General features: G+C 44.8%; 1 protein-coding gene across 2 annotated transcripts in view; it reads right to left on the bottom strand.

Moving 5' to 3' along the window:
* GCK (glucokinase) overlaps positions 1-4,912 on the bottom strand; it is a 56,500-nt gene extending 51,588 nt beyond the window's left edge. The window contains exons 1-2 of one of the 2 annotated variants that reach the window (XM_077469681.1): positions 4,767-4,912; positions 4,249-4,377 (exon numbers count right to left, since the gene is read on the bottom strand). In XM_077469681.1, coding sequence (XP_077325807.1) covers positions 4,249-4,272 — 24 coding nt within the window. In that variant the 5' untranslated portion in view covers positions 4,273-4,377; positions 4,767-4,912. Of the gene's footprint in view, positions 1-4,248; positions 4,672-4,766 lie in introns of those variants that run through there. The other variant, XM_077469680.1, reaches the window with a different exon arrangement.
* Positions 4,913-26,756: the final 21,844 nt, after the last annotated feature.

Below are 26,756 nucleotides of genomic sequence, written 5' to 3'. Positions count from 1 at the left end.
CTGCCTTCGACACAGTTGACCACCTGCTGCTCTTCAGCAAACTACACTCACTTGGCCTCTGTGATTCTGCTTTATCCTGGTTCTCCTCCTACCTATCTCAGCACACTTTCAATGTCACTTACAACTCCATCTCCTTAGCTCTTTCTGTTGGGGTACCCCAAGGCTTCATCCTTGGGCCCCTCCTATTCTTGCTCTATACCTCTTCCCTGGGCCAGTTGATAACCTCCCATGGCTTTTAATACCACCTCTATGCCAACGACGCCCAGATCTATGACTCCACTCCTCAACTCACCTCCTTGATCTCCTCACGGATCTCAGTCGGTATGGATGCCACATCACTTTCTCAAACTCAATCTTTCTAAAACAGAACTTGTTATATTTCCTCCTTCCCAGTCCCCCCCATGACTTTACCATTAAGATCAACAGCACAACCATTTGTCCCTCCACTCATGCCAAGGTGCTTGGTGTAATCCTTGACTCTGACCTCTCCTTCAGCCCCCACATCCAATCACTGGCTAAATCCTGCCACCTTAACCTTCGTAACATTTCAAGAATTCGACCCTTTCTCACTAATGACACCACAAAGCAACTTATTCACTCCTTGATTATTTCTTGCCTTGACTTCTGCAACTATCTCCTTAATGGCCTACCCTTACGCAGGCTATCCCCCCTTCAGCCTGTTATGAATGCTGCTGCTAGACTAATACACAGATTTGTGACTGCTGCTCCTCTCTGCCAAACCCTTTCACTGGCTTCCCCTACCCACATATAATTCAAAATGCTAGCCACAACATACAAGGCCATTCACAACATTGCCCTCAGCTACATCACCAAACTCATCTACAGATATCGCCCAAATCATCCCTTATCGGAGCTGCCGACAGCGTCAGAGGCGATCGGGACCTGTTCGTGGCTGGGTATGGAGACGAGTGAGTGGAAGATGGCCCCCACCCATCTCCATGCTATAGCAGAGCAGAAGCGACATCAAAACGTCACTTCCACCCATACGTTTTATGCCACGTACACACGATCGGAATACCGGCCAGAAAAAGACAGATGAGAGCTTTTCATCGGAAAATGTATGTGTGTATGCTCCATCAGAATTTAGCTGTCCGAATTTTTGCCAGCCAAAAATTGATAGCATGTTCTCAATTTTCCCGACAGGAAAACTTTCTATCGGAAATTCCGATTGTGTGTATGCAATTCCGACATGCCAAAAATCACACATACTCAGATTCAACTACGATGCAGAAGCTATTGGTTACTGGCCATTGAACTTGCTTTTTCTAGTCCCGTCGTATGGTGTTGTACGTCACCGCGTTATAATGCTCCAACGGAATTTGGTGTGACCGTGTGGAGGCAAGACAGCTGGAGCCGACTTCCGTCTGAATTCCGTCGGGAACACCATCAGAGCTTTTTCCGACGAGAATTCCGATCGTGTGTACGTGGCATTAAAGGGTAATTTTTCTGTTGTCATTTTTTCAAATGCCATTTTTTTTTTTTTTATTGCATTTAAGTACAAATATGAGATCTGAGGACTTTTTGACCCCAGATGCTTTTGTGTTTAGGATTGTTTATTTAAGATAACATCTCTCTCCCTCTCAAAGCCCAAAAAACAGTATTATTTAACTATTTCAGCCATTCTGTGAGACCAGAGTGAGTAGCAGCAGCTGAGAGAGCAGCAGTGTACTTGTATCCACCTCAATTTCTGTGCTTTTACTATGGATCCCAGAATGAGATCTCAATAAGAAAAAATATTTAATTTTTAAATTGCAATTGATTAGTATTTTTTTTGTTCTTCAAGGGGAGAACCCTAACCATAACCCCCTAACCCTAATGGGAAACCCTAGCCTTTAACCCTGAGCAGAAGCCCTAACTGGAAACCCTAACCCAAACTTGTTCTTCAAGGGGAAAACCCTAACCGTAACCATAACCCCTAACCCTAACGGCAAACCCTAACCAGAAACCCTAACTCTAACGGGAAACCATAACACTTACCATAACCCTAAACTTATTCTTCAAGGGGAAAATCCTAACCCTAACCATAACCCCCTAACCCTAATGGGAAACCCTAACTCCTAACCCTAACCAGAAACCCTAACCATAACCTGAAACCCTAACCCTACATTTTTCTTCAAGGAGAAAACCCTAACCATAACCCTCTAACCCTAATGGGAAATCCTAACCCTAACAGGAAACCATAACACTTACTATAACCCTAAACTTGTTCTTCAAGGGGTAAACCTTAACCCTAACCATAACCCCCTAACCCTAATGGGAATCCCTAACCCCTAACCGGAAACCTTAACCCTAATCGGAAACCCTAACCCAACTTGTTCTTCAAGGGGAAAATCCTAAACCCAACCATAACCCCTAACCCTAATGGGAAACCCTTACCAGACATCCTAACCGTAACGGAAAACCATAACAATTACCATAACACTAAACTTGTTCTTCAAGGCGAAAACCATAACCATACCCTCCTAACCCTAATGAGAAGCCCTAACCCTAACCCCTAACTCTAACCGGAAACCCTAACCCTAACAGGAAACCATAACCCTTACCATAACTCTAAACTTGTTCTTCAAGGGGAAACCCCTAATCCTAACCATAACCCCCTAACCCTAATGGGAATCCCTAACCCCTAACTGGAAACCTTAACCCTAAGCGGAAACCCTAACCCAGCTTGTTCTTCAAGGGGAAAATCCTAAACCCAACCATAACCCCTAACCCTAATGGGAAACCCTTACCAGACATCCTAACCGTAACAGAAAAGCATAACAATTACCATAACCCTAAACTTGTTCTTCAAGGCGAAAACCATAACCATACCCTCCTAACCCTAATGAGAAGCCCTAACCCTAACCCCTAACTCTAACCGGAAACCCTAACCCTAACAGGAAACCATAACCCTTACCATAACTCTAAACTTGTTCTTCAAGGGGAAACCCCTAATCCTAACCATAACCCCCTAACCCTAATGGGAATCCCTAACCCCTAACTGGAAACCTTAACCCTAAGCGAAAACCCTAACCCAGCTTGTTCTTCAAGGGGAAAATCCTAAACCCAACCATAACCCCTAACCCTAATGGGAAACCCTTACCAGACATCCTAACCGTAACGGAAAACCATAACAATTACCATAACCCTAAACTTGTTCTTCAAGGCGAAAACCATAACCATACCCTCCTAACCCTAACGAGAAGCCCTAACCCTAACCGGAAACCCTAACCCTAACAGGAAACCATAACCCTTACCATAACTCTAAACTTGTTCTTCAAGGGGAAAACCCTAACCCTAACCATAACCCCCTAACCCTAATGGGAAACCCTAACCCATAGCAAGCTATTTATTTTTTAAATTGCGTTTTTACATTTGCTATCATTTTTATGTTTTTTATAATGTTAAAAAATAGGGAACCTGTAAAAAAGCTTATAAACAAAATTGTCGCAAAACGCTAGTACCGTGTTTTGCCAAATTTAGCTGCGTTTAGCAGCATTTTGCATCTAAAACGTTGGAAACTTCAGCGTCTGAACTCATTTTTTTGCCTTCAAAGAAAAGCCTACAAACGCAACTGCCTAAAAACGACTTTATACAAACCTGTGTACATGTACACATAAGATAACATTGGATGAGTTCAGGGGCAGCTGAAAAAAGCAGCCAACTGCCTCTGAATGTCCGTTTACCAGCAGCAGTGTACATGAGGCCTAAGTCACTGCCTCACAATTAGCAGCAGTGTTGTCAGTCTGCCATGCTAGCTCTACAAGTTGACCATTAAGCTGTCTATCTAAAAGACCTGATAGGCAGGCCAAGAGCCAAGCAGTACAATGCACGTGGCAGACCGACAACACTGCTATTAATTGTGAAAACAGTAGCTTAGCGGTGTCAGGCTGCAATATGAAGTGCTATCACTGGAAGGATCTCCAGTCAAGGAACAGATTAATAAAAAATAATTGTACAGAGTGACATCATGAAAATCATACTAAAAATGAATTTTGGATTTACACTTTAGTATTTATAACATAACACTAATAACAACAAAAAAACTTTCAATGGCACATGCATTGTGTGATTGTAATATAAAATAACAGAGCAAGACATTATTGAATATACAATGTATTACACCTGGTGTTATACATGTTTTACCAAATGAACAAAAGGATCCTACATCAGACAGGTCACAGAATATTATTCCCGTACCCTACTCCACCCCCATTGTTTTATTACCAAATCTTATCCAAAACTTACATCAGGATGCAGTTCTTTTTCCATGTCTTCCAAGCAGGGAGATCAACCAGGATACTCAGGTGTGTGACACCAGTTTCCACTGTGTATCCAAAGTAGCTTTTCTTGTCCGAAGAGTGCTCTGTGTGTGTGCTACATACAAAGTGTTGGTAACATTTAGTGTCTCGTATTAATTAAGTCCATCCAGGATGTATTAGTTAAGCCCTGTCCATTTACTATCCATAATGTGACTGCATGTAGTATACGTTGTGTAACTCCAGGGTCATTTGATTCTGTGTTGTCTCTTCTGCTACAAAATGCCAGCCTATCGCTACTAGTTGTGAGTAGCCCACAGTTCAACTTGATAAAGATTCAATGTATGATGTAATTTAAAGGGCAGAAAAGACAAGGGGGGGGGAAGGTCATGTCAGATTTGGAGACAAATTCAATCCATTGACAATAATTGGAGTAAGTGAACGAAATCTAGGTTATAATATTATAAAACAAGTGCATTAGAAATACAAATTGCATGATCAGAATACCAAAAGGAGAATGCAGGACCCATGTGGAAAGACGAATGTGTGAATGAACCTGCTGCCCTTCTTAGATATTCCCAACTAATTCATTCGGGAGCCTGATCTTTGTTAATCAATAACTTCTGCAGTTAATAGGAGATGTGTCCTTCCCTTTGAGCCTTTGAGAAATGCTGAGCACACAGCCTAACCCACACACGTATATACATTTATGTAACACCCCCCCCCCCCCTCCCCACCTCCTGTAGGATCACAGATTGAGAAATACTTAGACTTTACATGTGAACTTTGCTGGAATTTAGAAACTGAGGGAGATTCTTGCTTAGTTTTGAGTAATACACATGCTTTGTCAATGCTGTATCAACTAGTAGTTCAAACTCTCACCTTGGGCAGTAATATAGGGGGACCCAAGTGTGTTGCTTCCTGACATCACTATAAGGCCATACATAATGTTCATCATAGATGTTGTTCCCAAAGACTGGAACATCCTGCAGGAGCTGATCAGAGGCTATGAACATGCCACAGTCATGGTAAGAAATTGGGAATATGCTGTAGGGGATTGTCAGAGACTGCAGACATACAACAGAAGATGTCTAAAGATTGCAGATATGCTACAAGAGATATTTTGAGACTGTGGACATCCTACAAAAGAAGTTCAGAGACTAAAGACATTCCCCTGCAGTGGTTGGAGACTGAAGATATATTAGTCTATAGAGGACAGTAAGAAACTGGGGACATGTTACCTTAGACTGCTAGAGATCACTACTATTACAGCAAATCAGTGCTTCCACTTTTGTGCACCCTATAGCCATCCTAAACAAACATGTTTCCCAATGCAAAATCATAAATTAAGGTAAAACTCTAGTATTTTTTATTGTATAAGATTCCCCTACTCCTGCATAACAAAAAATATTGTGCAATATTCACTTACCCTCTCCTTGCTCCAAAAAGGAAGGCATTCTGGTGATTTATTTGGACCGGCAAGAAGATGACAGGAAAAAAAAGATGTCGGCAGCACAGTGGCTAAGTGATTAACATTTCCACCTCGCAGCAATTGGGTCGTTGGTTCTAATCCCAACCACGGCACTACCTGCCTGGAGTCTGCATGTTCTCACTGTGTCTGCATGGGGTTCCACTGGGTACTCCGGTTTTCTCACACACTCCAAAGGCATGCTGGTTGGTTAATTGGCTTCTATCTAAATTGGCCCTAGTAGTAACCTTAGAGTTAATTAGCTTAGATTGTAAGCTCCTTGAGGGCAGGGATTGATGTGAATGTACAATATATATGTAAAGTGCTCCATAAATCTGCAGCGCTATACAGTGCCTTGAACAAGTATTCATTCCCCTTGAAATTTTCAATATTTTGTCAAGTTACAAACAAAAATGTAAATGTATTTTATTGGGATTTTATGTGATAGACTAACACAAAGTGGCACATAATTGTGAAGTGGAAGAAAAATGATAAATGGTTTTCAAATTTTTTTACTAATAAATATGTGAAAAGTGTGGCGTGCATTTGTATTCAGCCCCCCTGGGTTAATACTTTGTAGAACCACCTTTCACTGCAATTACAGCTGCAAGTCTTTTTGGGTGTGTCCCTACCAGCTTTGCACATCTAGAGAGTGACATTTTTGCCATTCTTTGAAAAATAGCTCAAGCTCTGTCAGATTGGAAGGAGAGCGTCCGTGAACAGAAATTTTCAAGTCTTCCCACAGATTCTCAATTGGATTTAGGTCTGGACTTTGACAGGGCCATTCTAACACATGAATATGCTTTGATCAAAACCATTCTATTGTATCTCTGGCTGTATGTTTAGGGTCGTTCTACTGCTGGAAGGTGAACCTCCGCCCCAGTCTCAAGTCTTTTGCAGACTCTAACAGGGTTTCCTCTAAGATTGTCCTGAATTTGGCTCAATCCATCTTCCCATCAACTGTGACCAGCTTCACTGTCCCTGCTAAAGAAAAGCATCCCCGCAACATGATGCTGCCACCACCACCATGTTTCACAGTGGGGATGATGTGTTCAGGGTAATGTGCAGTGTTAGTTTTCTGCCACACATATCGTTTTGCAAAAAGTTCAATTTTGGGCTCATCTGACCAGAGCACCTTCTTCCACATGTTTGCTGTGTCCCCCACATGGCTTCTCGCAAACGGGACTTCTTATGGATTGCTTTCAACAATGGCTTTCTTCTTGTCTCATTTCCATAAAGGCCAGATTTGTGAAGTGCACGACTATTCGTTTTCTTATGGACAGATTTTCTCACCTGAGCTGTGGATCTCTGCAGCTCCTCCAGAGTTACTATTGGCCTCTTGGCTGCTTCTCTGATTAATGCTCTCCTTGCCCAGCCTGTCAGTTTAGGTGGACGGCCATGTCTTGGTAGGTTTGCAGTTGTGCCATATTCTTTCCATTTTTATAATGGATTGAACAGAGCACCGTGAGATGTTCAAAGCTTGGGATATTTTTTTATTCCCTAACCCTGCTTTAAACCTCTCCACAACTTTATCCCTGACCTTCCTGGTGTGTTCCTTGGCCTTCATGATGCTGTCTATTCACTAAGGTTCTATAACTAACCTCTAAGTGCTTCACAGAACAGCTGTATTTATATTGAGATTACAATTACACACAGGTGGACTCTATTTACTAATTAGGGGACTTCTGGAGGCAATTGGTTAAACTAGATTTTAGTTAGGGGTATGGGAGTAAAGAGGGCTGAATACAAATGCACGTCACACTTTTCAGATATTTATTTATAATTTTGAAAAACATTTATCATTTTACTTTCACTTCACAATTATGTGCCACTTTGGGTTGGTCTATCACATAAAATCCCAATAAAATACATTTACGTTTTTGGTTGTAACATGACAAAATGTGGACATTTTCAAGGGGTGTGAATACTTTTTCAAGGCACTGTATAGTTATCTACAATAAATATAGATGTTTAAAAAAAAAATACTGGCAGGGCTTTGGCAGGTGATTGGTTAGGGTAAAGGCATTTATCTGCCTCTTTGGAAAACATTCAGCACTTCTAGAGTCTTTGGTTTCCAGAGGCCAGAAACACTATACTTCCTGTTCTGGAATCAGAGGATGATTTTTCTTCCCCTGCATCTTAAGCTACTGGACACACTAAATTGATGTGGCGTGCACTAGTCTTTGTCTAACAGCATCTGAGTCTCCAAAGCCAAAAACAAGCCACTATGGGCACTTGCAGAAATGTATCCTATGGAAAAGATTTTAGGAAAAATTAGTGGATACTGTCATTTAAGTTCTCAATAAACACCTTACAGTTCCTATTGTTCCTATTCTTTTAAGGATTATGTTGATAGATGTTTGGGAGCTTCTTCTTTAAAAGCTACCTTTGCCCTTGTAGGTCTAGTCCTGCTGCAATGCCTATTTGCTAGACCATTGCTAAGCTAACTGGACAATCCACATAAACAGAGACCAGAGATTTGGTCTTGAGGACCATGCTCTCTTGATGCTCTAGAAAATGTAATTAGCCAAGTTTCTAGGATGTTCCCTATCACTGTGCATATGCGCAGGATTTTGCGGATGAAAGCTCGGTCTACTGATCCTGCTTGTAAGAAGTATCTTTCACGTATGTCATTTGATCCTGAACACCCATTTGGTAAATCCTTTGATAACTTCAACTAAGTCAGTAAGGGAAACTAAGTCAGTAAGGGAAACGTGCTTCTACTTCCCAAGAAGAAGCATAAAATGATTGGGAAGGTAATTTGTTTTTCATTAACAAACTTGTAATACTTTCTTGCTCTATGCAGTGGTCTTTGCACAGAGCAGCCCCAATCCTGTTCTGGAGTCTCCCGACAGCGCTCCTGGCTCCCTCCCCCTTCCATGTGTCCCCATAGAAAGCCACTTGCTATGGGGGCACTTGTGCAGGCTTGATCCCAAGCCAGGCTCTATATGACCATTGAGCCATATCTTGAAAATTATTATAACGAAGAGACATGTCTTGTTTTGCATATAGACAATGTGTTCTTGAGACCTAAATCTCCTTTTTCCCCAAGATGGTCTTTTCTTTCCACTTCTATGAAGAAGTGAGCAAGGAAATAGCTTACACTGCTTGGTTGTTGTCAGGGCTGTTAGCATCTACCTACCAGCCATGACCTCTGTTTGCAAAACGGAGTCTCTTTTAACTCTACCCATAGTTCCTCATTTAGAGCATCCTGCTCCCTGTTCAGACAACTTATTTCCAGGGCTTACGTACTTAAGGAAAGGGTTCCTCCAAAGGGTTCCTCCCTTCCCCATAAGAGTTCATTCCATCAGAGCTGTTGGTGTCTCTTGGGCTCTTTAGCATCAACCATCTGTTTCCCATATTTGCAAAGCTACCACCTGACCCTCTGTCCACACATTCTACAAAGTGGATGTTCAGGCTTCAGCTGATGCTGGCTTTGGAAGCTTCAAGCTGTTATCTGAGAGACCCCCCCCAATATCTGTCTTGATCACTCTTTATTGCTTGCTAAAAACTGGAGTTTCACAGAGTGGGCAGAGTTATATGAGTGTTCAGTAGGGAAGGCCTTAGCACGTTTGTTGTTCAATCACCTGAAGGAGGCCCACAAATAACCCATGGTCTATGAATAACAGTCATGTGTCCTGTACAGTATTCTAAGACAAGGAGTTTACAGGTAAGTCAAAAATCCTATTATTCCTTTCACTAGCCTGAAGTCCTGGTCCTGGCAGTGCAAATACCGCAGAATGGAGCAGCAGCTCTGGCACTATAGGGGCTGTAGTACATTGCAGCATTTCTTTTAGTGCAATTGTGGTGCTACAGAGAGTACTTTTTCTGACCTCCTGATTAGTGTGGGACCTAGTGCAGACTGAAGGGAGGCAATCCTAGACTTACCTTACAGGTCACATGATGCAATGCTAAAAAGGAAGCCAAGAAATGTTCTTCTTACACCATTCACGGTCACATGCTGATCAGATCCAAGTAAGCAGACAGTGAATACACTTGCTGCAAGGGCCCAAGGGCTGCACAGCAGTACCAAGGGGCTGCAGGTTAGGTACCAAGACAGTACATGGACTTGCTAGTTTGTATAAAAAAAGTGATCTATGGCTGCATCATCAGCCACAGATGCGGTAGGTTTTATTCATTGTAAAGTTAACCTGTGCTTTGCCCAAAAACACATACAGCATAGATTTAAATTTTGTCATAAATATTATTAACAGGACCAAATTTCTGTATAGTCCAACAGAGGCTGTGACCTAAGGTGGCATGACTGTCAGGGGCAGCACACAGCTGTCCAGACATAATGGCTGTCAGTTACACATTATCATGTGTAATAAAAGGTCAAAAGACTGCCACTCTGCCTGTCAGAAAAGTACTTATTGGTGTTCCGGCAGAGTCTGTTCATAAAATAGCACTGCCCGTATACAGGTCACTCACTCTGGCTCTGTACACCTTGAACTAAATTGCTAGCCCTAGGTGTACCTTGTAACCTTTGCTGTTATTGTGATACTAAGACTCAGTTAATAGGTGTGGAACCATAGATACCCAAGATTTTTGGTTTGGGGATGGGGGGCAAGAACCATAAATATGGCTATGATTCTTAAGGGGCATAACCACATATAATCAAGTTCATGACAGCTATTAGAGAGTCCCATGGCCTGCTCAAGCTGTGTACCTAGTTTGAGCTTGCAAAGACTTTAAGGGGAGTGGGCCCTTTACATAGCTCCCAACTATCCCTGATTTTGAGGGACTGTCCCTGATTTGGAACAAAGTCCCTCTATCCCTCTTTTCTCCTCATTTTGGTCTGATCTAGTTATATATAAAATGCACTATTTAGCTTTCCGAGTTACATAGTAGATGTGGTTGAAAAAATACAAGTCCATCAAGTCCAACTTATGTATGTGATTTTATGTCAGTATTACATTGTATATCCCTGTATGTTGCGGTCATTCAGGTGCTTATCTAATAGTTTCTTGAAACTACCGATGCTACCCGCTGATACCACCGCCTGTGGAAGGGAATTCCACATCCTTGCCGCTCTTACAGTAAGGAACCGTCTACGTAGTTTAAGGTTAAACCTCTTTTATTCTAATTTTAATGAGTGGTCACGTGTCTTATTAAACTCCCTTCCGCGGAAAAGTTTTATCCCTATTGTGGGGTCACCAGTACAGTATTTGTAAATTAAAATCATATTCCCTTTCAAGTGTCTCTTGTCCAGAGAGAATAAGTTCAGTGCTTGTAACCTTTGTTCATAAGGAATATCCTCCAGTCCCTTTATTAGTTTTGTTGCCCTTCTCTGTACTCGCTCCATTTCCAGCACATCCTTCCTGAAGACTGATGCCCAGAACTGGACAGCATACTCCAGGTGCAGCTGGACCAGAGTCTTTTAGAGTGGAAGAATTACTGCTTTATCTCTTGAGTTAATCCCCTTTTTAATGCATGCCAATATTCTGATTGCTTTGTTAGCAGCAGCTTGGCATTGCATGCCATTGCTGAGCCTATCATTGACTAGGTCAAGGTCCTTTTCCATCCTTGATTCCTCCAGAGGTTCTCCCCCCAGTGAATGCATTCATATTTTTGACACCCAAATGCATTATTTTCCATTTTTCCATATTAAACCTGTTTTGCCATGTAGCTACCCACCCCATTAATTTGTTCAGATCTACTTGCAAGGTTTCCACATCCTGTGGAGAAGTTATTGCCCTGCTTAGCATAGTATTGTCCGCAACTGCAAGTACAGAGATTGAGCTGTTCACCCCACCCTCCAGGTCGTTTATGAATAAATTAAATAGGATTGGTCCCAGGACAGATCCCTGGGGGACCCCACTTTCCACCCCTGACCATTCTGAGTACTTCCGATTTATCACTACCCTCTGAACTGGTCCTTGTAGCCAGTATTCAATCCATGTACTCATCCGATGGTCCATGCCAACTGACCTTACTTTGTACAATAAATGTTTATGGGGAACTGTGTCAAATGTTTTTGCAAAATCCAGATACACCACATCTACGGGCCTTCCTTTATCTTTATCTGGCAGCTCACCTCCTCATAAAAGGTTAATAGATTGGTTTGGCAAGAACAATTCTTCATGAAACCATGCTGATTACTGCTAATGATACCGTTTTCATTACTAAAATCTTGTGTATAGTCCCTTATCTCCTCCAAGAGCTTGCATACTATTGATGTTAGGCTAACTGGTCTATAATTCCCAGGGAGGTATTTTGGCCCTTTTTTAAATATTGGGGCTACATTGGCTTTTCTCCAATCAGCTGGTATCACTTCAGTCAGTAGACTGTCAGTAAAAATTAGGAACAATGGTCTGGTAATTACTTGACTGAGTTCCCTAAGGACCCTCGGGTGCAAGCCATCTGGTCCCGGTGACTTATTAATGTTAAGTTTTTCAATTCAATTTCTAATTATGTCCTCTGTAAGCCATGAGGGTGCTTCCTGTGATGTGTCATGAGGATAAACACTGCCGTTTTGGTTACTGAAGCCCCCCGATTCCCCCATGAAGACTGAGGAGAATAATAAATTCAATACCATTGCCATATCCCCATCCTTTGTAACCAGATTCCCTTCCTCATTCTTTATGGGGCCAATATGGTCTGTCCTCTCTTTTTTACTGTTTATTTACTTAAATAATTTCTTGTTTTGTTTTTTTACTCTCCTTCGTTATGTGGCTTTTTGTGTTCTATCTTGGCCACTTTAATTGCACCCTTACATTTCTTGTTGCATTCTTTGTAAAGTCTGAATGCTGATGATGATCCTTCAGCCTTGTTTTTCTTTATAAAGTCTGAATGCCGATGATGATCCCTCAGCTTATTTTTTGGAGGCCTTCTCCTTTGCTTTTATTTGCATTTTTACATGGCAGTTAAGCCATCCATGACTTCTGTCTGCTCTTTTAAATGTATTTCCCAATGGGATGTACTGGCTAATGCCCTTATTTAATATGTTCTTAAAGCAAACCCATCTCTCCTCCGTGTACTTTGTTCCAATTTCCAATAAGATTTTATCCCAATTTATATCTTTTAGCAAGGTTTGTAGTTTATGGAAGTTGGCTCTTTTGAAATTCAGTGTCTTTGTATTCCCCTTATGTTTCCTATTTGTGTGATTTATACTGAAGCTAATTGACCTGTGATCGCTGTTTCCTAAATGACCCCTTATTTCCACATCCGTGATCAGGTCTGTATTGTTGGTAATCAGTTCGTCTAGTAACGCTTTGTTTCTAGTTGGTGCATCTATTAGAGCTGCACAATTAATCGTTAAAAAATCGTGATCTCGATTCACCCCCTCTGAGATCTCTCCTGCAGAGTTTGCCCATTCTTTCATATAAACAAGTGGAGAGACTATCTGCTCATTCAGCTGTCAAAAGAAAACATCTTGGCAGTCTGACAAGTTTTTTTTAACTTGCAACATTGTAACTAAGCTTCCTTAGATCAAAGGGATAGAACTTCTGTGTAAATAAATAATCTGGGTAGTCTGCCAAGTTTTCAACAATGTGTAAATGCAGGACGTTTAACCACTTAAAGTCTAAATCTTTTTCTGACACTTCTTTCTTAAGTTAAAATCAATATTTTTTGCTGGAAAATTACTTGAAACCCCCAAACATTATATATATTTTAGCAGAGACCCTAGAAAATAAAATGGCAATTGCTGCAATATTTTATGTGACACTGTATTTGCCCAGCGGTCTTTCAAATGCAATTTTTTGGGAAAAAAATTCACTTCAATGAATAAAAAAAAAAAACGAAACAGTAAAGTTAGCCAATTTTTTTTTTGTTTTAATGTGAAAGATGATGTTACGCCGTGAGAATCGTGAGAGAATCGTGATCTATCTTCTAAGCAAAAAAATCATGATTCTCATTTTAGCCAGAATCGTGCAGCTCTAGCATCTATCATCTGACCCATGAAATTGTCCTGCAAGACATTTAGGAACTGGCGAGCTTTAGATTTAATGCGTGGTTCCTTCTGCCCAGTCTATGTCTGGTTAATTAAAATCCCCCATTATGATGACACCTCCCATCCTTGCTGTTAATCCAACTTGTGATAGGAGGTCCGTCTCCCCCTCCTCCCTCAGGTTAGGGGGGCCTATAGCATACTGCCAGTATTACTTTCCCCTTAGTTTAATCCCTTTGGAGCTCAAACCCATAAGGATTCCACCTCCTCCCTAGCTCCCTTAGTTTTGTCATCTCTCACATTCACTTATACAATATTCTTTATATACAGGCATACCCCTTCCCCCTTTTTTACCCTCCCTATCCTTGCGATAAAGGAAATACCCTTGAATGGTTGCCAGTCAATCATGAGAGCTATTGAACCAAGTCTCTGAAATTCCCACAAAATCCAAATCCTCCCATCGTACAACAGTATCTCTAGTTCTCCCATTTTGTCTGCCAGGCTCCTGGCCTTGGCGAACATGCCCCGTAGTTTAGACCGGTCGCATACTGTCTTCTTATTGGGTGTTCCGAGGTTGCAAATAGGACTTGTTACTATACATACCTCGGGTTTATAGCCACTGCCAGTAATTACTTTCCAAAAATCCAACAGGCTGGTTTTACTAAAGCCAATCGATGGATGGATTTATAGTACACAAAAAGGTTTTAGCGCCAAAGCTCAATTTACTTTTCAAATCGATGGATGGAGCCTGGCCATACATGGATCCGATCTCGGTCAGTCATTGCTGAATCGGCCAAAATGTGATCCATCTATGACCAGCTTTATTTATTATTCTACAATGAAAATACTGCTTTAAAAATACAGCTCCATTGGCTGTTCCAAGTAGCACATCACAAAGGAATTGACACATATTTAGCTATAAAACTTCACCTGTAGCTTTTTACTAAGAGAGAAATACCACCTTAGAGAGGCTATGAGATAGGATGGCTTTGCACCAATAATAAAAATAAGTTGATGAAATCGGTGATATAAAATCCCAGGAATAAGGGCTCTCAGAACTCTCACCTCAAAAAGAAGAAAACCAAGCACATCACAAAAGGGGTATCCCACTCCACTCCTCGTATCCAGCCACCAAGAGGGTCCTTTAGGCTGGGTTCACACTGCCGCGGGGGGAGATCCGGATGTGATTCGCACCGCAAATCACATCCGATCTCCGTAGCGATGCGAGTTCAGCCATACAGATAGTATTGGCTGAATTCGCATCGGTCCCGCAGCAAACTCGCACGGGACCCTTTTTTTGGTCCGCAACAGAATCGGATCGCATGGGGGTTCACACCATGCGATCCGATTCCTGTGCGAGTCGGCAGATCGCACTGCGATATGCGGACGGATCTGGGGGTGTCATTAACATATCATTGACACTCCCAGCCGTCCGCATAGGGCAGTGTGAACTGCCGGCGGGAGTAATGCAATGCGGGAAAACGCTGCGGATTCGCGGCGTTCCCGCATCGCAGCGGTGTGAACCCGGCCTTACTGTGCCAGATCAAAGATGATGATTTCCATACTGGGCCACTAGAGGGCCATCAGTAGCACATACACTTATTACGATGACCTGGAGAGTATTCTCCGTGATAAACGGCTCAGATAGGAATAAAAAAAAGGGGGAAGGAGAGAGAAGGGAAGCTCCAATGGTGTAGTATTTAGAATAAAATAAGGCGTCCGATTGTAGTCCTGCCTAGGGCAGAACAAATCCTGGCAGATTGTGAAAGCCATGACCAGAGTTCTCTTTTAGCTTATGTGCATACTGGAGTCTTTCAAGCGCCTGAGTTGTAGTGCATACTACTGTGTCTGCAAAGACAAGCAAATTGTTATTCTTTTTCTGGAAAAATATACTGACCTCATAATCTTTTTTGGAATGGTAACATTGGCAAGAAAGAAACTGTGTTTCTTCTTCCTTATACAATCTCAGCATAATGGGAGATATGACATCCGTAGCCAGCAAATAGCCTGCCCTCTCTGGAGTCTTCTCTGTCACATTAAACAAGCAACTATCAGGCTTTCAATGAGCTCCACATAGTAGTTAAAGTGAAGTGAAAAATGAAAAACAGTGCCACAGAAAAGGGGATGTCAAAATGATAGCCAGTAGCCAACCCAACTTTAATAAGCCATATGAAGCACTAGATTTAAAAAAATGGATAGTGCCAGTCTGCATCTACTTCTTAAAGTGGAGTTCCACCCCAAAAAACCAAAATGTATTAATGTGCTTTGTCTGACTCCTTTGGTGCCTGGGCTCCTGACGTCACTTCCCTCGGAGCAGGAAGAGAGCTGGCCTCTCCCCCCTCGATCTTGTCAATCATCTGGGACACGTGACCGGTCCCAGATGATTGCATGGCCAGTAATGTCACACGGCGCGGCTCGCACGTGCGCAGTGGGTGCTCGGCTGTGACGCCACAGATGGGTGCCCGGCGCCGCTGAGCGGAGGGGGGGGGGGGAACAGGCGGGGGTGCGACCCCCCACATCGCAGGACTCCAGGACAGGTAAGTGTCTTATTATTAAAAGTCAGCAGCTGCAGTATTTGTAGCTGCTGACTTATTAATTTTGGGAACCCCTCTTTAATCTATAAGCTATAAAAATTATCCAAAGTGCTGGTGCTAGACAAACAAATTATTTCATTACATAGAATACATAAACACATATATAAACAAAAAGTGCTAGTGTGCATGCAATGTGTAAACAATACTGTGTGTATATATATATATATAGATATATATATATATATCTATATATATATATATATATATATATATAGAAAGGCCAGTATGGTGGCCTGAAATTATGGGTGGAGCCCGGTGGTATATAATCAGCCGTTCGCCCATCCTTCCTCGTCGGTTCCGGTGCGCGATACCTGATACGTCAGATATCAAGGGCCGACTATCCAGACCAGACGCAGTGAGCCTGTTCGTCAGCTCCCGCGTTATTCGTCTCCAATTTTTTGACAAACCGTCTCTCATCCATCAGCATCCGTAGGTTTCGCCGTCGGAGTGTCGTCGTACCCGTCGAATTTGTCGCTACGCCTCGGGCCGGCTGTCGCAGGTAGGGCTTCGGCACCCTCTTTTCATTATGTTCGATGTACCGTCATCATGCTTATACTCACGAGCCGCTCGATTCTTTCATATCGAATGTTTTCGGTGGCCTCGTACGCATGTCACTATGTTCTACTTTCGATGTAGTCGTTGTCATCGTTCGACACGTTCGATTACGCCACGTCAGGCGATTCATTCGCAGGTACGGCAGTCGAAACCGTTCGACTGCCCGAGCATTTCTATTTGTAGCGGTCGAATCGTTCGACTCACAGCCGACTGCTTGTTACGACAAGGCAAACAGTCCGCACGTTTCGCTTGGTCTACTCCAGTTCGAATATGTCTCTTCATTCATGCAATTGTGTTATGTGTCTCATTTTCATCTCGTTTCATTCATTTCAGTCCCAGTCATTTCTACTGTTTCAAAATCATTTCTGTCACTAGTCGCGCTCCGGCGCGAATCCTGTCGCACCTCCGGTGCACCGATTCGCTTTGAAGTGCCCCAAGGTTCGGCCTCATTTCTGTACATGCTCCAGAGACTGAATCACTCGCAGGATCACGCACGGTCCCTGATTCTTGTCTTTGTCATGGCATACCATTTCTGTCACTTATTACGCTCCAAATCGAGTCTTGTCGCATTCCTCTATGCACCGATTCGTCCTGGTGCGCCCAGCTGCTACGCCTCATTTCGGTACATGCTCCAGAGACGGATTCTGTGGTAAACCTACAGATCAGTCCTTGAATCCTGTCTCTGTCATGGGACATCATTTCTGTCACTTATTACACTCCAATTCGAATCCTGTCGCATATTGTTTATGCACCGATTCATTCTGGTGTGCCCAGCTGCTACGCCTCATTTCAGTACATGCGCCAGAGACGGATTCTTTGTTGCTACCATCAGTCCAGTCGTTGATTCCTGTCTCTGTCATGGGATATCATTTCTGTCACTTATTACGCTCCGATTCGAATCTTGTTGCATTTATTGGATGCACCGATTCGTCCCGGTGTGCCCAGCTGCTACGCCTCATTTCAGTACATGCTCCAAAGACAGGATTCATCTGTTAGGTGCATGGGCTCGTCTTCTGATTCCAGTCTTTGTCATGGGTTTCATTTCATTTCACCTATCACGTTCCGGTACGAATAAATCACATTCACGGTCCAATTCGTCCCGGTGTGCCCCAGGAATGGCCTCATTTCAGTACATGCTCCAGTTTCCGTTTCGTGCTCGGTCGCAAGTTTGTGGCATGGCGATTCGGATCTCTGTCATGGCAGATTTACTCATTTCACGGTCACGTATCGCTTCCCGCTTCTAGTCCAGTTGATTCTTCAATGTTGGATTCTTATCGGGGGGCCCTTGCTCGTCAGCCTCATTTCACGATAAAAGGAAAAAAAAAAAAAAAGGGGGAAAATATATATATAATAAAAGGGGGTAGGGGGGAAGAGAAGAGAAATTTCATCTGTTTCTTTCATTTGTGTCATTTTCATCTCATGTCTGAAGTCTCACCTCCACTGTTAGCTAGCCTTCATCAGGTGGGAGTCTCAAACAAAAAACTTCACCTTCATCTCCTCAGGTCAGTCGAGTTCAGTAGGTCCAGCCTGCACCTGGTCGGACGGTGCCTCCTTCGGTAAGCATAATCATCTAGGGGGAAAACGCCCTTCAGCAAAGCATCCTTCCTTAAAACAGGTATTTCTGTAGGAGTCTCCAACCAGTTATAATCCATGTCACCCCTTGTAGGTCCGTATTAGGAGAAAACCCGGATCAGAGGGCGTAGCCTCATCAGACCCACGTTCTGTTACCATGTCCCAGGCTGACAGCGAGGACCTCACGGCTCCATTGTCTCCATCCGTTTCAGAAAATGGCAGTCAAAGGGCCTTCAGAGCATGGACCATTCCCAGGCTGACAGCCGAGCTGAGACGCAGGGGCGTCCCCTTTCCAGCAACAGCCAGAAAGGCAGAGCTTTTCCGGCTCCTGTTTCCTCCCCCCGCGGTGGTGGAGGCTTCGGCTCAGCAGGCCTCATTGGGCTCCATCGCCTCCTCTATCTCGCAGCTCCACACCCTGGTGTCGTCCCTCACAACCTCGATGTCTGATCTACAGGGCCGAGTGGCCCTCCTCGAGACCCACCCCTCTGTTTCTCCGCCAGTGCCAGCATCCCAGCCAGTTGTTAGTCTTCCCGCAGGTATCTCCGGAGGTGCACCAATAGTGTACCCATCTCATTTGGTGTCAGCAAACATCAGGAAAGACATATTAGAGGGCAAAGACGTCAATTTGGCTTCTCTTCTGATCTCGATTCACGAGCTGGCAGAGAATAAGGCGTATACTTGGGGGGACGTATCAGTGGTCCTCAAAGCCAAGGATCCCAGACTAGACAGGAAACTCTCTATCACCGAGTTTTCCCTAGCCTTCGGCATGATGAGGGACATCATTTGCTCAGCCTCCCCTGGCAGAAGGGAGGAGCTAGATCGGTACCTCCATGTGGTAGTTGACCTGGGGTACAAGTACGGCGGGTTTTCATTCTATGACTACCACCGCTCCTTCTCCGCTAGAGCAGCTGCCAGGCTCTCCCAGTTCCAGACCCCTACGGACTGGAGCACCATGGACACCGAACTGTTTTGCCGCCACTTCGCGGGGCTACGGTCCCCTCTGTGTGCAATATGCCAGTCAGCAACACATACTGCGGCCTGGTGCGCTACCTCAGTGGCAGCCCCTCCCTTCGACGGTCCATCTACCTCGGGTACCGCTCAGGGCCTGCAAGCACCAGCTCGCCCGCCACAGACCGATAAGCTAGGGCGCCCAGTTAAGACCATGGGCGGTGCTCCGATCTGCAACAACTACAACAGTGGGTCGTGTAACTTTAGTCAGTGTAGGCTGCTCCATGTGTGCACCCAGTGTCATAGAGCTCACCCCCGGCTCATGTGTGAGGTCAAGCAGCTCAAAAGGTCCTGACTGAGCCGGCTCAATGTCGCATGGCTTAGTGTCTACCTTTCCAGTCACCCTACCCCCTCACTGTCCACCTTCCTCGTCCAGGGCTTCACAGAAGGTTTTCACACTGGACTTATCTCTCTCCCTCACTTCACGCACGAATGCCAGAACCTACGGTCAGCAGCCACGGATGAACAAGCCATCGACCAACTGCTGCAATCTGAGCTAGATCAGGACTTTGTCATCGGCCCTTTTGAACAGCCCCCTTTCAGCACCTGGCGAGTCAGCCCTATTGGGCTTGTCAAGGGCAAGTTCTCTAATAAACTCAGATTGGTTTATGATTTGTCAGCGCCTCATTCCTCTACGGTTCCCAGCCTCAATTCTCTTATTCCCTCTGAGGAGTTCTCCCTTAAATATGCATCGGTAGACATGGCCATCCAGGCCATTCTTAAAACAGGCACAGGTACCTGGCTTTCCAAGGCCGACATCTCAAACGCTTTTAAACTTCTTCCCATCCATCCGTCCCTCTGGTGCTGGCATGGAATCAAGTGGAGGCAGCGGTACTACTTTGCCACTAAACTCACGTTCGGGTCCAAGAGTAGTCCTTGGCTCTTCGACACCTTCGCGCAGGCTCTTGCTTGGATCTTGTTACACGTAGCCCAGTGTCAGGAAGTCATTCATTATCTGGATGACTTCCTGCTGATAGAGCCACCCGGCTCTCCTCCACGAGATCTGGGTAAGTTGAGGGTAGTCTTCAATAATCTTAATGTCCCCATAGCCGAGCACAAGGTGGAGGGTCCGTCGCAGGCTATCACCTTCCTCGGGGTCAGCCTAGACACTAACACTATGCAGGCCAGCCTTCCCCCGGATAAACTGACCCGCATCAGGACGGTCCTGAGGGACTTCACTCATGCCAGAACTTGTACCAAGAGACAACTTCAGTCCCTTCTTGGTATGCTTAATTTTGCTATGCGCATCATCCCCCAGGGGCGCTCGTTCGTGTCACGCCTGTTAGCCTTGTTATCCCACTCTCAGGACCTGGAGCAAGTACTCAGCCTGGATTCCGCGGCTATGGCAGACCTAGCCATGTGGGAGGAATTCCTATCTTCTTGGAACGGAGTGTCCCTGTTCGTCCCCTCCGTGTCCGCCCTTTCACCTCGGGTGATGACCGACGCAGCGGCCTCCACGGGCTTTGCGGCGATCTTTGGCAACCTCTGGCTCGCAGCCCCCTGGCCTCCACAGATACTGGCTATTCCTGGCTTCACTGAGACGTCCTCCCTGTTTGAGCTATATCCCATTGTAGCCGCTGCACACACCTGGGGCCGCAGCTGGTCGGGCCAGACGGTGGTCTTTTCTACAGATAACCTGGCCACTGCGGAGATTGTTAATAAAGGCAGGTCCAGGTCTCTACAGATTATGTCCTTCCTGCGGCGACTGACCCAGCTCTCATTATTGTTTCAGTTCAACCTTCATTGTTCCCTTGTTCCCGGCAAATTTAATCAGGCGGCGGATGCTCTCTCCCGCTTTAACTTTGTTTCATTTTTTGATCAGGTACCCGGAGCCGAACCAACATCAGCAGCTATCCCGGACTGGTCTCAACTGATCTTGGATTAGCCCCACACTTGTCAGCAGCAACTCAACTCATCGATCACTCCCTCTCAGACAATACCCGCAAGGCCTATCAGTCGGCCTGGAGGGCCTTTAGTCGCTTCGCATCATCTCACAATACAGAGTCCTCCCGGGTCAAACAAGTCCTTGCCTTCCTTTCCTACTGCCATTCGGACTTGGCATTATCCTTCAACACAATCCGGTTGTACTTGGCCGGGGTACAACACTTTACGTCCCTCCAGGACCCTACCAAGCCCTCCTTATTTACCTTTCACGCCGTCCGGGCTCTCATGCGCGGCATTCAGAAACGTCGGCCAGTTTCCAGCATCAAACGGCTGCCTATCACAGGCGAAGTGTTCAGGGACATGTCAGACATTTTGGCCTCTTCACCTTTCGGTCTCCATGTCAGTGTCGTCCTGCAAGCAGCCATACATCTGGCCTTCTACGGCTTCCTGCGGCCAGGCGAGTTTACCTGCAGTAGCCCCTCGGCACGTATGCTGTGCAAGCATCATCTAGTCAGGTTCGAGGACCATTTCATCTTGCACTTAGCAGTTTCCAAGACACAGCAGCTTGGCCCAGGTACGGACATACATTTCTATAAGACCTACAACCGCTGGTGTCCGGTTACTGTCCTCTCCCGCTTGTTGACCCTTTTGGCTGATCAACCAGGGACTGGCCCACTTCTACCCTTTCACTCAAAACCTCTCAACGCAGCCCAGTTCATGGAGCATGTCAGGATACTCCTGGGCATCCTTCACCTCAATCCTGCGCACTACTCAGGACATTCATTTCGCATCGGGGCAGCTTCAACGGCCTCCCGCCAAGGGGTCCCGGTCCATGTTATCAAAAAGTTGGGTAGATGGAAGTCCTCCTGTTTTGCACGTTACGTACCCAATCCGCAGATTGAGATGGCCCAGGCCTTTGTCAAACTTACCCAGTAACAGTCTTGGTTCAATAAAATGCTTCCCCTACCTGAGTGTTTTGCCCCCTTATTTTGGTATACCGTACGTTAGACCAGGGCACACTTTCAGGTCCATTTCAAGTAAGCGAGTTTATGTTATCCTTGTCTTTCATCCTTATCCGTATCGGTCAGAGGGCTCTACACCATAAATAGAAAGGCCAGTATGGTGGCCTGAAATTATGGGTGGAGCCCGGTGGTATATAATCAGCCGTTCGCCCATCCTTCCTCGTCGGTTCCGGTGCGCGATACCCACCCACCCGCCCCTTTATCAGGCCTTTACTCTAGCACATTCCTCATATGAGTACTCATTTCACCCATTTCATATTCATTTCATTTTAAGGTATGCCCCCTTATTTTGGTATACCGTACGTTAGACCAGGGCACACTTTCAGGTCCATTTCAAGTAAGCGAGTTTATGTTATCCTTGTCTTTCATCCTTATCCGTATCGGTCAGAGGGCTCTACACCATAAATATAAACACAGTGTGTGATATATACACATACAGTATCTCACAAAAGTGAGTACACCCCTCACATTTTTGTAAATATTTTATTATATAGTGACAACACTGAAGAAATTACACTTTGCTACAATGTAAAGTAGTGAGTGTACAGCTTGTATAACAGTGTACATTTGCTGTCCCCTCAAAATAACTCAACACAGCCATTAATGTCTAAACCGCTGGCAACAAAAGGGAGTACACCCCTAAGTGAAAATGTCCAAATTGGTCCCAATTAGCCATTTTCCCTCCCCGATGTCACAAGACTCGTTAGTGTTACAATTTCTCAGGTGTGAATGGAGAGCGTGGGTGTGTTAAATGTGGTGTTATTGCTCTCACTCTCTCATACTGGTCACCGGAAGTTCAACATGGCATCTCAAGGCAAATAGCTCTCTGAGGATGTGAAAAAAGAATTGTTGCTCTACATAAAGATGGCATAGGCTATAAGAAGATTACCAAGACCCTGAAACTGACTTGCAGCACAGTGGCCAAAAGCACAAAGACGATGCACAAAAAAGCTCGCAAACAGTTTGCTGAAGGCAAGCAGACTAAGGACATGGATTACTGGAACCATGCCCTGTGGTGGGATGAGACCAAGATAAACCTTTTTGGTTCAGATGGTGTCAAGCATGTGTGGAGGCAACCAGGTGAGGAGTACAAAGACAAGTGTGTCTTGCCTACAGTCAAGCAAGGTGGTGCGGGTATCATGGTCTGGGGCTGCATGAGTGCTGCAGACACTGGGGAGCTACAGTTGATTGAGGGAACCATGAATGCCAACATGCCAGCATGATCCCCTCCCTTCAGAGACTGAGCTGCAGGGCAGGTCTCAGAGAACTCACAGTGCTAATGCCCGTCTCCGTGCAGCAGTGGCTAATTCCCATTCAGCTAATGCCGATAGAGGCGAACGAGTTCCCGAACTAACATGCGCACTCTCGCATCCATGCGAACGTGTGCGCGCACTCACACACCCATGCGAACGTGTGTGCGCACTCACACACCCATGCGAATGTGTGTGCGCACTCGTGCACGCACATTCACGTCCACCAATCCTGGTGCATGGTGCCCTATATAAACAGAGTCTCTGCCTGATACCAGTGCTGGATCATCTTCAGCTTGTTCCTGAGTAGGGATGAGCCGAACACCCCCCGGTTCGGTTCGCACCAGAACTTGCGAACGACCCCCGCGTTCGGTACGAACGTTAGAACCCCATTGAAGTCTATGGGACTCGAACGTTCGAATTGGAAAGTGCTAATTTTAACGGCTAATATGCAAGATAGTGTGCTAAAAAGGGTTTGGCGATCTGCCTCCTGCCTCAGGGGACATGGGTCACTGCAAAAAAAAGTTTTAAAAACTACCGTTTTGGCGGGAGCACTGATTTTAATGACGATTAAAGTGAAAAAAAAAAGTGAAATATTCCTTTAAATATGGTGCCTGGGGGGTGTCTATAGTATGCCTGTGAAGTGCCACGTGTTTCCCGTGTTTAGAACAGTCCCTGCACAAAATGACATTAAACGGAAATAACACCATTTAAAACTGCTTGCGGTTTTAATGTTATATCTGGTTCCTGCAATATGGTTGAAAATCATTCAGAAAAATGGCATGGGTAGCCCTCCCTGCCCATTACCAGCCTATTTGGGTCTTGTACGCATATTAAGGGGAACCCCGTACCCATATTAAAAAAAAGGAAATGCGTGTGGCCCCCAGGCCCTATATACTCAGAACAGCAGTATACAGGCGGTGCAAACAAGACAGGGACTGTGTAGGTTTGTTGTGTTAAGTTGAATCTGTTTGTCATTTTCAACCGGTACATTTTTAAAGTGTAGCTCCAGTCAAAAAAAATATCTTTAAGCTTTTTGGAAAACATAGGGAAGGGTTATCACCCCTGTATAATTTGTTTTGTCGTCCATCTTTTTTCATCTCACTTGCTGTTGTCTCCTTCCGTTTGCAAGTAGGAGATGTTTGTAAGTTGGATGTTTGCAAGTAGGGGCCTGCCCTATATGCTCTGCAGAAATGGCGGAACAAGGTGTTGGTTTAACATTGTAAGCCCTCAAAGTGACTCTTGGTGGCCGCTGGAGCGCCCTGCTGTGAACGATTATATCAAGAATTGTAATTACATGCCATTGTTGAACAGTGGTAGAAAAATTGACCTTTGGTGGTTGTGGTGCTGGTGCCACAACACTATAAGTCCTCACAGTTACTCTGGGTGGGCACAGGAAGGGGCCCTCCTGTGAAATATTATATCAAGAATTGTAATTACATGTCCCTGTTAAACAGGGGCAGAAAAATTGGGCCTTAGGCACTGGTGCCATCACACTGCAACCTCTGCCATACACTCTAGTTTTATTGCAGGAATTAGCCCTGCTGCAAAGCATTGCATCAAAAATTGTACTTAAACGCCCCTGTTAAACAGGGGCAGAAAAATTGGGCCTTAGGCACTGGTGCCATCACACTGCAACCTCTGCCATATACTCTAGTTTTATTGCAGGAATTAGCCCTGCTGCAAAGCATTGCATCAGAAATTGTACTTAAACGCTCCTGTTAAACAGGGGCAGAAAAATTGGGCCTTAGGCACTGGTGCCATCACACTGCAACCTCTGCCATACACTCTAGTTTTATTGCAGGAATTAGCCCTGCTGCAAAGCATTGCATCAAAAATTGTACTTAAACGCCCCTGTTAAACAGGGGCAGAAAAATTGGGCCTTAGGCACTGGTGCCATCACACTGCAACCTCTGCCATATACTCTAGTTTTATTGCAGGAATTAGCCCTGCTGCAAAGCATTGCATCAAAAATTGTACTTAAACGCCCCTGTTAAACAGGGGCAGAAAAATTGGGCCTTAGGCACTGGTGCCATCACACTGCAACCTCTGCCATACACTCTAGTTTTATTGCAGGAATTAGCCCTGCTGCAAAGCATTGCATCACAAATTGTCCTTAAACGCCCCTGTTAAACAGGGGCAGAAAAATTGGGCCTTAGGCACTAGTGCCATCACACTGCAACCTCTGCCATATACTCTAGTTTTATTGCAGGAATTAGCCCTGCTGCAAAGCATTGCATCAAAAATTGTACTTAAACGCCCCTGTTAAACAGGGGCAGAAAAATTGGGCCTTAGGCACTGGTGCCATCACACTGCAACCTCTGCCATACACTCTAGTTTTATTGCAGGAATTAGCCCTGCTGCAAAGCATTGCATCAAAAATTTTACTTAAACGCCCCTGTTAAACAGGGGCAGAAAAATTGGGCCTTAGGCACTGGTGCCATCACACTGCAACCTCTGCCATATACTCTAGTTTTATTGCAGGAATTAGCCCTGCTGCAAAGCATTGCATCAAAAATTTTACTTAAACGCCCCTGTTAAACAGGGGCAGAAAAATTGGGCCTTAGGCACTGGTGCCATCACACTGCAACCTCTGCCATACACTCTAGTTTTTTTGCAGGAATTAGCCCTGCTGCAAAGCATTGCATCAAAAATTGTACTTAAACGCCCCTGTTAAACAGGGGCAGAAAAATTGGGCTGTTGGCATCACCCAGAACCAAAAATGTTCTTCCAACATATCAGCGGAGGAGGAAGAGGATAGACAATCAACATAACAGGACAGTCACTCAGCATCAGCATAGGCAGTCTTGAAGGGATGTGGTATTTCAAAAAAAATTATTCGGTTACATCAGCTTCAGGTGCTTGGTAGCTGTGGGTGATCCAAGACTGATTCATCTTGATGAAGGTCAGTCGATCAACTGATTCGGTGGACAGGCGCACCCTGTGATCGGTAACGAAGCCACCAGCAGCACTGAAGGTGCGTTCCGAAAGAACGCTGGATGCAGGACAGGCCAGTAGCTCAATTGCATACTGTGCAAGCTCTGGCCAGTGATCCATCCTCAAGACCCAGTAAGCCAGAGGATTTTCAGTGGGAAAGGTGTCCAAGTCTGACCTTGCCCCTAGGTATTCCTGCACCATGTAAATTAGACGCTGGCGATGGGTGCTGGAACCAATCATACCTTGGGGCTGCGGACTAAAAAATTGTCTGAAAGCATCAGTCAGACGGCCACCTTCTCCACCGCTCCTTCTGACT

The sequence above is a fragment of the Lithobates pipiens genome, unplaced genomic scaffold (assembly GCF_037356315.1).
Source record: "Lithobates pipiens isolate NorthernLeopardFrog02 unplaced genomic scaffold, aLitPip1_a1.2 Scaffold_8, whole genome shotgun sequence".
Classification (NCBI taxonomy): Eukaryota; Metazoa; Chordata; class Amphibia; order Anura; family Ranidae; genus Lithobates; species Lithobates pipiens.
This window is presented reverse-complemented; position numbering and strand designations above follow the sequence as displayed.